The 14,069-nt window shown below is 38.0% G+C and overlaps 2 protein-coding genes across 4 annotated transcripts in view; one reads left to right on the forward strand and one right to left on the reverse strand.

Moving 5' to 3' along the window:
* The window catches only part of pvalb7 (parvalbumin 7), a 38,836-nt gene extending 37,669 nt beyond the window's left edge, over window positions 1–1,167 (forward strand). For all 3 annotated transcript variants that reach the window (XM_084116729.1, XM_084116731.1, XM_084116730.1), the window contains exons 4-5: window positions 482–591; window positions 744–1,167. In XM_084116729.1, coding sequence (XP_083972855.1) covers window positions 482–591; window positions 744–769 — 136 coding nt within the window. In that variant the 3' untranslated portion in view covers window positions 770–1,167. The remainder of the gene's footprint in view (window positions 1–481; window positions 592–743) is intronic.
* Window positions 1,168–1,290: 123 nt separating this feature from the next.
* Window positions 1,291–13,611, reverse strand: baiap2l2b (BAR/IMD domain containing adaptor protein 2 like 2b; the record flags this gene model as incomplete). Its single annotated transcript, XM_084116726.1, has 14 exons — window positions 1,291–2,310; window positions 2,510–2,556; window positions 4,258–4,660; window positions 4,733–4,795; window positions 4,879–5,086; window positions 5,767–5,848; window positions 7,051–7,155; window positions 7,279–7,410; window positions 10,581–10,670; window positions 10,763–10,834; window positions 10,921–10,982; window positions 12,220–12,306; window positions 13,032–13,107; window positions 13,558–13,611. 14 exons carry the CDS (start codon window positions 13,609–13,611, stop codon window positions 2,235–2,237), a joined length of 1,557 nt encoding a protein of 518 aa, XP_083972852.1. The 3' UTR covers window positions 1,291–2,234.
* Between the last annotated feature and the right edge of the window lie 458 nt (window positions 13,612–14,069).

The following is a 14,069-nucleotide window of genomic DNA, read 5'->3' on the forward strand; positions in this document are numbered from 1 at the left end:
CTCATTAATTAAATTAGTTAAATTAATGAACAATTCATGATACAAATTAAAACAGTTTGGGTGGTTTGAACCTCTAATTCAGTGTATTACTATATTATTAAACTATATTAGTGTCCACAACGCACAACATCTTTCTGTTTATTATAGGATGTGTCGTCTGCCACTTTAAATACTCAAGCTCTTTAAAGCAGGATGGATTCTGATTGGCTGTCAATGTTTTTATAGTTCATCAGCTGGAAGAAATAATTCTGAAAGTGATTTCAACGATATTGTTATTGTAATGTGGACTTACCTATTCTCACAGAATTAGAACGATTATTAAAACTTTATAGTTAACTTTATTGTTATAGTCATCATCTTTTATCATCTTAACTCGCACACTAGAACAGTTTTCAAGAGTATTTAAATTCAGTCACTTAACTGTTGTGCTCAAGCTGTGACCTGGGTTGCCAGATTGAGTTTTATCTCTTCTCTTGGACAGGTTTGTGCTGAAGGGTTTTGCTGCAGATGGCAGAGATCTTACCGATAAGGAGACCAAAGCATTCCTCGCTGCTGCCGACAAGGATGGAGACGGGAAAATTGGCATAGATGGTGAGAGAACAAGCACTCTTAAAGGAACAGTACCTCTAAACTCTGCCATTATAAATCATTGTGCCACATAGTTGAATTTGAACATACAAGTACAACTTGTCAAGAATGATAAAAAAAGTAGTCTAATCCAGTCACCTGCTATTTTCTTTCAGAATTTGAAGCTTTGGTGCACGAGTAAATCGTCAATATTTGGCAACCCTTTACACCACTACTCTCCTGTGAATACCTACAGCCAATCATATTGTACGTCTCTACACATCCTGCCACGAGCCAGGAGCACAACCGCCTACTTATACCACATTTATTTATTTACCTTTTCTTTTTTTTTATATACAATCTCTGTAGATTTTAGTTAGCCAACAACATCTCTCCTAAAAACCTGGAGATTCCTGTACTGCTTTCACCACCCATCTCTTCTTTTTTGTTCATTTTGGCACGTTTCTTTCTGTTTATGCCTCAAAATGCTCCTTTCTTCTCCTTATCTCGCTCCATCTGTCATCCCTTCCCTGTTTCGCTCCTCTCTTGTGTTAGAGCCACAGAACACAATGAATATATGAAGAGAAGGATTAGACGAAATGAGAGAAAAAAATATTGAAGAGAGATAAAATAAAGCCATGCGTTGAGAAAAAAAAAACACTGCGGTTTTCATTTATTTCATTGACTCCTCTAATGCAGAGTGTATTACATTCCATCTCTTAATCTTGAATTATTTGACAAAAGTAGGGCTGTCAATTCAATTAATTTAACTAAAATTAACTAAATTGCAGCCATGGAATTACAGATTTTACGTATGGGTCAAGGGTCATTAATTATTCTAATTTATTCTTTTTTTCCCCTATTAATCGCATTAAATTAACAACCCTAAAATGACCAAAATCACTAAATATTGATGCTCACCTTGAGAGGCACAATCCAACGCAAAAGTACACACAATAAATACATGATTTCTTCCTTTGTAATAAATAAATAATTGTGCTGAAAAACACCTAAACACCTGAAATTTGTGCTAAACCTATTAAAAAAACACTCTAAACTTATACAGATTATAATACCTATCAAATACACAACATTCAGACAGATGCACACATGAAAACAAACCTAGTGATCAGACTTAACACCATAAAGCATAACACAATCTGAAAGTATTGTGAATTTAAAGGGGCCATATACTTTTCCTACGATTTTTTCTCTCTCTATGGCGCACTTATGTTAGCCAAGATGTTTTGTTTGAAAAACAGTCAATTTAGTTTTTATGACCATTTTACCTTCTTTTACGTATTTGTAAGTGTTGTTGATGTGTCGATCTAATATAAAACATTAACTTTTGGCCTTTTTGGAGGATGGTTTAATAGTATGTGTGAATCCATTTCTCCTGATAAAACCCCTTTAAATGATTTAGCTAACGCCATTTAGCTGAAAGAAAATGTGAATAATGCACTGAGAGAGTGTCGCTACACAACTGGGTATAGCCATCAAATTAAATACTAAATTTAGTTTAAAAAGTGCCTTTAAATTAATTTAAAAAAATTCCTTTTCATTCTAATATTAAAGTTGACTTAAATTGTATACTTATCAACAAATCAAGTTAGTACAGACTCTGAACCAGTCAGAGTGCAGGTGATGTTTTTTTGTGACAGGTGTCGTCAGTGAATCCGAGGTCCTGATCTGTCGTTGGTGACTGTGGGCCGGAGCTTCACGGTGGCAAAAGGATTTGATCCTCTAGAATAAAAGAAGCAGAAAAAAAGCTCATTACTTGCCACTAAATTGCGAATTTAGCACATTTGCACCAAAATTCTCATGATCGTAATGTAAAAATAAAAAAAGACTGCTTAATTGTGACTTAATTCATGGTGATTCTCATGAAACTAATTTCACAAATTTTCTACTCTTCCGTTGAAAATGAAAATGTGTGTAATACCTGGGAAAAAGAGGGTGCTCCGGTGGTTGTCCATGAGTAGTTGGCCTCTGCGGACATGGAAAAGGGTTTACAATGGCACTCAAATTGACAAAATATGACGGTGCGTTCACACTTGTAGTTCGGGTTCTCTTGGTTCTTTTGGTCCGGACCAAAAAAGAAAATGAGGGTGTGTTTACACTGGTCAAGTTTGGTTCTATTAAAACTAACTCATGTGCGATTGCTCTGTTAGTGCGGTTCATTTGAATAAGTGTGAACGCTGCCATCTGAACCCTGGTGCATCAAACAAGAGGACCGAGACGCTGAAAAGATGGGTCTCGCTCCGCTTCCTAACAAACTCTGGAGCGGTTCGACTGAAATATGAACACAACATGGACCAAAGACTTGTGAACAAACCAAAAACAGGAAGATGAGACCCTAAAAATGACAGAATGCTCAGTCATACCTGTTGTTTCTCATCATAGTCGTGATGTTGTCCATCACAGTTCAGACCAGGCATCAGAACCGCGTCGTCTCGCAGCAGATCTGTGTGTGTGTGTGTGTGTGACGGAGGGATTCCTGACGATGTTTTGACTCCTTTACACATTTTATAAGCTCTTCACGAGTTCTCAGCTGCTCAAATACCGCACATACAGCGAGCGCATTTATCCCAGTAAACAGCATTAATTTGGGTCTATTCGGTAAGTTCTGTCGCGAAATATAAGTCATAAAAGCCGACCAATCAGGATGTGAATGTATTCCTATGCATTTAGGTTCGGTGATAAAAATGCCAATGTGAACGCTAAGCAGACCAGGACCAAATGAACCAAGTGAACCAAACTGCAAGTGTGAACAGTTAGTCCTGGTTCGCTTAGCGTTCACACTGTCACTTTTTAAGACGGAGCCTAAAGATACCATACAAAAAAAAGGCTTTTATGGCGTATATTTTGCGTCTGAACTTACCAAACATCCAAAACAACTGTGTAGTGGGCTAAATGCGCTCGCTGTATGTGCGTAGCTTATCACGATGGTATTTTGAGCAGCTGAGAACTCGTGAAGAGCTTATAAAATGTGTAAAGGTGTCAAAACAGCGTCAGGAATCCCTCCGTCACACACACACACAAACACAGATCTGCTGCGAGACGACGTGGTTCTGATGCCTGTACTGAACTGTGATGGGCAACATCACGACTATGATGAGGAAAAACAGGTATGACTGAGCATTCTGTCCTTTTTAGGGTCTCATCTTCCTGTTTTTGGTTTGTTCACAAGTCTTTGGTCCATGTTGTGTTCATATTTCAGTCAAACTGCACCAGAGTTTGTTAGGAAGCGGCGCGAGACCCGTCTTTTCAGTGTCTCTGTCCTCTTGTTTGGTGCACCAGGGTTCAGATGGCAGCGTTCACACTTATTCAAATGAACCGCACTAACAGAGCAATCACACATGAGTTAGTTTTAATAGAACCAAACTTGACCAGTGCAAACACACCCTGCGACATCACCAATTTAACCAAGAAAAAGTAAATCGAGAGTTTCAACAAGAACCTGAATCTGAATGAATCGCCAAATTCTTTTCCAAACTAAACTTTCCAACTCTCCTATGTGCTATTCCATGAAAATTCACTTTCGGTTTCTGATGCCTATGTTTCTGTTGTATGAACTATTATCTAACATAAAATTAACCTAGCATCGTTTTAAACGTATCAAGTATGTCATGAATTTAAAATTTTGGTGACATTTTGAAAACTACAGTGTGGATTTCGCTTAACAATCACCTCTGAGGTTGATTCGGTCTTTCTCTCGGGGAGAGGAGAATGTAGAAGGGTTGGAGCTGGAAGCGCGAGTTCATTACTATTTTTGTGCTCTACTTTGCTCTCAAAATGAGACTCCGCCCTCCTGTCAGGGAGAGGGGATATTGGTCGAATGTCAGCCGATCCACGGCGGAGTGGTGGGGCTGGGGCTGGGATCTCATGGTAGGTTTTCTGGCTGGTCTTGACCTCGTTGTTAGACTCCGCCTTCTTTTCGGGGAGGGGAGAGTTTGAGCGAAGATCCGCCGACGCTCGACGCATAGGCAGCGCTGGGGACGGGCTGTCACTGTAGCTCTGGGTGTCCGAATGCTCTGATTGGCTGGTTGGCTCCAGTAGGTTGTTCATGCTGTGGCTTCGGTGCGATGTACAACTGAAAACGTCAAGATGTTAATCTCAAATTTTGTCAATTTATAAGTAGCTACAATTTAATACTCAACTCTACCTTGAGCCCAAAGGTACAAAGTCTTCAACGGATGCCACATAGGCAGCAGGAAACCAACCTTGACTAAAAAAGAAACAAATAAAAACAAGACTAAGGAGTTTCCAGCGACTTGACTTAGCCATGATACTGACGGTAGACGCTCTCACCGGAGGCTTGAGTCGTGACGTCCGTACAGCCAACCGTTGCGTGGTTCTGGGATGAGCACGCTCAGCACGTCACCGCGGGAGAACGGCAGCAGGACCGGGTTGGATGAAGCGGGGTGGGACACGATGGCCCTCATGGAGCGCCCGCCTCCCAGACCCAGAGACTCTCCTACAGAGCTGGAGCGGGAACGACTGGGGAGAGGAGACGGGGCTGTGAAGAGGTGTAGACAGAAGGAGAGAAGCACATTTAAACCACTCACTGAGACCCCAAGGATTTTAATAACTTGAAAAATACATTTTATTTTGAACATACAGTAATTGGGGGGTCCCCGGGATCTTAAGTCAATCTCAACAGAACATTAGGATCAATTTAACTCCACTTTTAAACATACACTCTTGAACTTCCCTAAGCACTTCCCCACCGCCATTTTGAAGTTTATTTGGACGGCATACTCAATATGAATATGTACACTTCTGGCAGATCCATAGACCACAATGCAACACACTTGTGAGGCTTAATTTAGCCCCAACCCAACACAACTCTAGTGAATGATATTGGAGATATTTTGACATTTAACCACATAATACTTGTAGCTACCTTTTAACCCAGATACAGTATATTGTTCATTTTCAGCCTAAGCATCTCTATATAATGGTGCGTAAAACAAATTCATAAGGGAAAAAAAATGGTAAATAATAAATCGGCTCCATTGCGGATTCGAACAAGTTTCAATTAAACACATTTCAAAAGTTTCGCCAGTAGTGGGCACTCGTCCAACGTAAGCAATGACGTGCGAACGAGACGGAGGGAAGTTAGCGAGGGAAGTGCATAAAAAACTTGGACTGAAATGCAGCTAAAGTTCGGACATGAGCAGCACTGAGTCTCCAGACCTCTGGAGGGCACTCTGCCCAGCGGCTCACGGTCCATTTCTCGGTCTCCAGTCTGCAGCAGAGAGCCCAGAGAACTCTTTAACTGCGAGAAATATCAAGACAGACATCAATCTTAGGGTTACCAAGCTTCTAAACAACACTCAACAAGCATGAAATATGAGTAAAAATTGGTTTTGCTGCGTAAATGGAAAGTAATTTTCGGGACCCTTCATGGACCCTTTCCCCATTTCTGGGGTTCTCAGAAGTGGAAGTTGTCATGGATGGGTAAACTTCTATAGTGATGAACAGAAACTACAACAAATATAATTTTTGCGTTCCCATTTGCTCCAATAGCAAAAAGAAAAAAAAGAAAAATCCACATTAGGGTTTCTTTACTTTACAAAAGAAGAAAAGAAATTGTATTATAACAGAATAGTGATAAAATATGTACATTATTTAACAAAAAATAAATATAAAACTACTTGTTTGTTACGATGTTAAAAACTGTGGAAATGCGTCATCACAGTCTGTGTAAATGGTCCATTAGTAATGGAAACAACACACATTATACGATACTATTAACAACCCCCAGTTTTTAAAAAGTTTGCAAGTCGCTTTTGACAAAGGCAAAAATGTAAATGTAAAAAAAATACTTACAGTATATAAAAAAAAATCTCCAAAAGGTGACACATTCTTCTAATAAATGTTTTGCTAGTTGACATTTTACAGAAAATCAACATAAAATTGACGATTTACTTACAAGTTCAATCCATCGATGTACATTAGGTAACACTTTATTTTACAGTGTCCTTGTTACATTAGATACATGTACTTACCATAGCAATAACAGTTACATGCAAATAACCCTCAACCAAATCCTAATCCTACCCTAACCCTATAATAAGTACATGTCGTTAATTAATATTACCCAGTACTTAAATATATAATTACACAGTATCAATGACACCTAAAAATAAAGTGTAACCCATTATTCCAAGTAAGCACAATAGGCCTATTTATCTTTATACTCTTTTAGTAGAATGTAAAAAAACTATATTTGTGTGCTGCAAACAGCGTTTCATTACTTTTAAGTAATGCAAAACACAATTTTATGGCTTGTAAATTCACCCACAATGAACAGATGTGATAAAAAGGTAATTTTGGACTCTACGCCACACAAAGCTACCCATCTGTTCACATTATGTGATTGTGGAAATGTCTGCGCTTGGCAGTTAGCCGGAAAAAGCATGAAAAAGTGGGGGAACATGGAGTATTTACTCCTCATTCCCATCATTCCAGTGTCACCTGAGCTTCTTGATCTGATGGAGTGGGCGTTCGAGGTCTGGAACTTCTGCTCTCGCTGACTTTTTCTTTCCATCCATCTGCTCTCTGCTGGAGAGATACTCCCGTCTGTCAACACATGGAGAAATGGTTGTGCAGTCAGTGGGCTGATAAGCTTTGGAAGGAACTGGAAAGAGGATCTGTATGACTGAGTGGACACTGCTAATGAACTCCAGTGGAAAGCAGCTGTACCTTGTTGATAAGGTATAGTAGTGACTGTGTAAGTCCGCAATGCTTTTCAGCCAGGAAACGATACCTCCTTTCCTCCTCTTTGAGGATTTCATGCTGGCTCTGCCTCAGGTACTGCATGTACTCACTGCCCTCCTGCAAACACACAGATACAAGAACTGAGACGCAGATCCTGCTCCAAAACCTAGTCTTCACTCACATTGCGAAAAAGTTGAACTCGACTTTGTCACATTGCCAAAGGTAGTTGTTGACTAAATTCGTCATTTGTTATTGAAAATCAATGACTCCTGGTTGATTTTGCTACAAAACAGTGTGAACAACCCTTAAGACAACATACAAACACTACACAAATAGGAAGTATACAAGATTCGACTAACCAATAGAGTTTTACATTAGAATGTTGCTAACCTAAAAAATCAATACTCTATTGGAATCAACTGAGATTGTTTGTTACAGCATTTAGTGGTTAGCTTAGCAATATGCTAATGTCAGACTCTTCTGGACTCAACTGAGATTAAAGGTTTGTAAGAACATTGAGTTGTTAATGTAACATGATAACGCCAAACTCTATTAGAAGCAGTTGAGATTGTTAAGAGTTTGTTAGAGTACTGAGATATTAGCGTAACAACATGTTAACGTCAAACTCTATTAGAATCAGTTGAGATAGGTAAGAGTTTGTTAGATTATTGAGTTGTTAGCTTAGCAATATGCTAATGTCAGACTCTTCTGGACTCAACTAAAATTAAAGGTTTGTAAGAACACCGAGTCGTTAACGTAACATGATAACGTCAAACTCTATTAGAATCAGTTGAGATTATGTTAGAGTACTGAGATATTAGCGTAACAACATGTTAACGCCAAACTCTATTAGAATCAGTTGAGATCGGTAAGAGTTTGTTAGATTATTGAGTTGTTAGCTTAGCAACATGCTAATGTCAGACTCTTCTGGACTCAACTAAGATTAAATGTTTGTAAGAACACCGAGTCGTTAGCGTAACATGATAACGCCAAACTCTATTAGAAGCAGTTGAGATTGTTAAGAGTTTGTTAGAGTACTGAGATATTAGCGTAACAACATGTTAACGTCAAACTCTTATTAGAATCAGTTGAGATCGGTAAGAGTTTGTTAGATTATTGAGTTGTTAGCTTAGCAACATGCTAATGTCAGACTCTTCTGGACTCAACTAAGATTAAATGTTTGTAAGAACACCGAGTCGTTAGCGTAACATGATAACGCCAAACTCTATTAGAAGCAGTTGAGATTGTTAAGAGTTTGTTAGAGTACTGAGATATTAGCGTAACAACATGTTAACGTCAAGCTCTTATTAGAATCAGTTGAGATCGGTAAGAGTTTGTTAGATTATTGAGTTGTTAGCTTAGCAATATGCTAATGTCAGACTCTTCTGGACTCAACTGAGATGAAAGGTTTGTAAAAACACTGAGTCGTTAACGTAACATGTTAACGTCAAACTCTATTAGAATCAGTTGAGATTGTTAAGAGTTTGTTAGATTATTGAGTTGTTAGCTTAGCAACATGCTAATGTCAGATTATTTTGGACTCAACTGAGATTAAGGGTACGTTTACACGACAACGATGTTACACCCAACTACTTACATTTAAAGGTCCCGTTCTTCGTGATCCCATGTTTCAAACTTTAGTTAGTGTGTAATGTTGCTGTTAGAGCATAAATAATATCTGTAAAATTATAAAGCTCAAAGTTCAATGCCAAGCGAGATACTTCATTTAACAGAAGTCGCCTACATCGAACGGCCCGTTTGGACTACATCCCTCTACTTCCTTCTTTAATGACGTCACTAGAACCGTTTTTTGACTAACCTCCGCCCACAGGAATGCTCCCTCAACTCTACCGAAATTCGTTTATGTACTTGTGCACTTCTTATAACTTACTGTGTTTACTCGGCTCTTACGGTGATTTTCTGAAGTAAAACTGACGCTTCATCTTTTGTGTGATGTACAATAAACTTTATTAAACTCATCAGTATATGTTTGATCATCATTCAGACAGCAGACTTGTAGGCTATTAATAAATAATGGATACATACAAGCAGATGACAAATACGTTATAATAACCGTAATTAAACTACTAAACTATACCTGTTCCATCTCTATACAGCACTCTGACTCTGTAGGCATTATTGTCCGACTCGAAATGAACACCGTTACTGAGAGTTTCTGATATTATCATCATTCCGTGAGATGAAATTGTCCTGAGAGACTGAGCGCGAGCTCGTGAAGCTCCGCCCCCTGGGTCGTCCAGCAGCAGCTTATTTGCATTTAAAGGGCACACACTAAAACAGCGCGTTTTTCTGGGGACATCAGAGACTTATTTACATCTTGTGAAAAGGGGCATAATACGGGACCTTTAAAAGTGAAATCTGGCAATTTCATTAAAAAAAAATCCTGTCATCACTGGCGCGCAATTTATTCTGGGGTACGCAAGGAAGGATCCATCCATTTTATCACTTTCACACGAAACAAAGGATGCATTTGAAGGAGCGTTTGAATTGGGACAGTCTTTGATTTCGGCCTTCAAAAGATGCAGCCTCTGAATTGGGACGCATCTTATATTACAATTAACTGTTAAAAACTAAATATTTTACATTTCACAAAAACAGAGCACAAATAATGGATGAAAAAGTGTATTTTTATTTAGGTGGAACTGTTTTCAAACAATAATTTGTATTAAGTAAAATATCGTATACATAAAAAAAGAGTTCACAATTTCCGTCGACATGAACAACATTGACTACTGATAATGTGCAAATGCGCAATGACCTGATGCAGCGACAACCACAATAAAGACAGTAAAGCTGACATGATTCATCTTCTGATAAAATTGGATACTACAGTAAAATTAGCAACTAACAATACAGCGAAATAGTGACCTTTAGCGATAAAAACACTGTAAGTGTGGACACATTTTTACACTATCAGCAAGAAATGTCATTCGGTTACACTTTATTTTAATGTGACGTAGTTACATTGTACTTACTCAAATAAGTACTGTGTAATATTAATTAACTACATGAACTTACTATAGAGTTACAGTTAGTTACTTGTAATTATGTATACTTTACTGTTATTACCATAGTAAGTACACATAGTAACATCACTTTAAAATAAAGTGTTACCTGACATTCAATTAACACTGAGTGCAATACTTGGCTAAAACTTTGTAGTGATGGGAAACTAAGGCTGATGACATGGATGATTTCTCTATTCAGAAACCAAAATAACATCGACCCACAAATACACACAAATGAACACAAACTTGAGGTCTTACCAGTGAGTCTCTGAACGCACCCCGTCTAAGCTGTCGCTCCAGAGCAGCAGCCTGATTCCTCACCTCCAATTCATACACTCTACGACTGCCCTACACACACACACACACACACACACACACACACTACATCAGCTCCAATATATACACACACACACATATCTCAATAGATGGTTCAGACTCACTTCAATGTATTCTTCATCCAGTTTCACGTTCTTGTCCATGGCCTGCAGAACCTCCACATGGAACCAGCGGAACTGGACCAGGACCAGCAAACAGACAGTAAAGTTGGAGACGGTTTCTGAATCCAATCAGACAGAAAGACTTGAATTTTTTAACTTACCACACCCTCCACTTCAGCCGTCAGCTTCCGCTGGGTCTCTGATATCTGAATCAACACGTCACCTGGGAAACAAACAAATACATTCATTCAATAATTCATTAAGAATACATATTTAATAAGTGCAGAAATGGAAGAGTAGGTTTTTGTAAAGGATGTTAATATCATACAGTATCATTGATTGGAGACTGTTGTGTTTGTTCAGTCAGTTGTGTAAGTTAATGCAGTCGAGCCGTAACAAACCAAGAGACTAAACTTAGTAATTTGCCACTGAATTTGATGATCATAAAAATCCTGTCATAATTTACCCACCCTAATGTCATCCTTCTGCTGCAAAATTCAAAAGAAGATATTTTGAAGAATGTTTTTGCCCATAAAATGAAAGTCAATGGGGTCCAAAAATGTTGTTTTGGACCCCATTGACTTTCAATGTATGGAGAAAAAATAAAAACACTAAAATATTTCTCAAAATATCTTCTTTTGTGTTCCTCAGAATAAAAATAATAATGACATGAGGGCGAGTAAATGATTTTAATGACTTTATTAAAGAAATAAATTAAATATTACAGTGATTCAATTGAACTGGTAATAATTCTTGTAAGTTAATGAATTAATCATTCTTATATTATGATTTTTGGTTAATTATAATTATGATTTATTATAATTACAAATATGTATAATTATACCTAATTATATTAGTTCATTTTAAGTCCCAACATTTATCATGTAGCTTGTCCAAAAAAACACGGTACTTTTTAGTCTTTTTTTATTAACATGTGCATCGTAATGATGAGTGTAACGTGCATCAGTGAATTTGAAGGGGTGAAAGAATGAGACCATGCATCAATAATGCATGTCTCAATGCTCACATGGACACCTGATCTCTAACACACACACACTCGCACACACACCTGTCACATTCAGGTTTATACGCCTGTAGTAATTTCGAAAGATATTTACTCTTTATTTTTATTTTATTCATGCTGTTCCATCTTTAAGCCCCTACATTTTTTGTTCTGATGCTCATCATGCCATGGCGCTCTGCGCGTATGACTGGAATGAAAACTCATTACATGGGCAGTGAGCCGAGGGTTTCGCCAAGCCAAATCTTGTGTTTTATGACAGAGGAGAGGAAGCATCTGCCACTGGACACCATTTGCTGAAACATCTATTGTCTGAAGGACAAACAAGCTCTGAGACAGCCAGAAAGTACAGATAGAAACTCTATGGACATCTTGCTGCACAATCTGCCCAACTGGCATTGATTTAGAGACACAAAAACACACACATCTTGAGTCTTACCAAGTGATCTGGATGATAATGTGTTGAGAGCTTGCTCGCCCATCTTAGCAAGAGCGCTGAAGTAGGCCTCACTTGTCAGAGTCAAAGCTTTGATACACACACATACACAAAAGTATAGTCAATTTAGACATTTTTTTCAGCATTCCCTGATGATAATAACAGCTAAAACCAGCCTGTGTTGGTTTGCTGGATTTCCAGCATTGTCAAGCTGGTGTTTGGCTGGTCTTTAGCCTACACAACTAATAAAGTGTCCTCTGAAACCATAAAAACAGACCAGACAAACTAAGCAGCCTAACCAGACTGGGAGACTAGCTAACCACCATACTGTAGGCTGGTTTAAATAGGTTTTTAAGCAGGGTTGCCATTTTATTACATATGTCTTTCAACGTATTTTATAACACAATATTCAACAAAACTAAAAACAAAAAGCAAAGCAAAACAAAACAACCCAAAAGAAAAAAGAAGAAAAACCCCCAAAAGAAAACAAAAAAAGAAGAAAAAAAAACCAAAAAGAAAAAGAAAAAACCCAAAAGAAAACAAAACAACCCAAAAGAAAACAAAAAACAACCCAAAAAGAAAACAAAAAACAACCCAAAAACCCAAAAGAAAACAAAACAACCCAAAAGAAAACAAAAAACAACCCAAAAGAAAACAAAAAACAACCCAAAACCCCAAAAGAAAACAAAAACAACCCAAAAGAAAACAGAAAGAACCCATAACAAAAACACAAAACAAAACATCAATACCTTCAATAAAAAGTTCAATACACTTTCAGGAGTCTATTTGAAAACACACACAAACAATCTGCTCACCCTGAAAAGCGTTGATGTAGCTGTTTCCTAAAGTAACCAGCTTTTGCAAGCCGGGATTAAACTGATCCATGAGGTTCTGAATAACCAAAACAACACCATCATACTGTCAATATCCATGCTGGGGTATTATTAAATATACAATATAAGTAGCCTAAGTGATGATGTACAGTTAATTATTATCTCTAAATAACAGCATCAATGATCAGCTGTCTGTACAGTATCCTGCTCATTAGGCTAATAAATGAACATAAAATATTGAGGTTTAATTAAAAATGATTTCATAATGTGATAAAAGACTGAAGAGTGATACAAGAGACATGACACTAGCTCAGATACGTTTGAAATCAGTGGCCTGGGAAAATGATTGATAATACATTTTAGTGCTTTTCATTTACAAAATATCGACCACGGAACGTCACGACTGACCAATCACAATCAAGTATTCCAGAGAGCCGTGTAATAATGTTAATAATTAATGAGGATTCTCATTTGATCTCAACTTAAATGAGAGTAACAGAAGACTCACATTATAAACACTCAAAGTTGATCTGTGCAGAAGGTCACTGTTCACACCAGACATCATGTTTCTGTTGGAAAATACACACATAACGCTACGCAAAGCAACAATGAACAATATACAATCCACTCCAGAGGAGAATATCGAAAACATTTACAGAGAAACACTTGAGACGGCTTTACGCACCTGTGGCGGTGAAAGTTTTCACGCTGTAGTTATTCTTTGTGCGATGACACTCTCCTTGTCTGTAATGGCTTTTTCAGGTCCTTGTTTATGCCTATTATAGGGAGAGAGAGGGCGAGTAAGAGAGAGAGAGGAGTCCACATCTGATACGGCTTGAAGTTTTGAATTATTTACCTGTCCCATGACAGAACATGGAGATGGGCGGGCAGGAGATACACACTTTAACTGAGAGAACAGCTGTAGAAGTGACACTTCATCTGCTTGAAGTGCCCTAAAGAGACACTCAACTACAGCCAGAAGCATGTAAAACAGCTACTCAAAATATACTCAATAATTGC

Source organism: Abramis brama (genome assembly GCF_963993115.1).
Source record: "Abramis brama genome assembly, chromosome: 6".
In the NCBI taxonomy this organism is placed as follows: Eukaryota; Metazoa; Chordata; class Actinopteri; order Cypriniformes; family Leuciscidae; genus Abramis; species Abramis brama.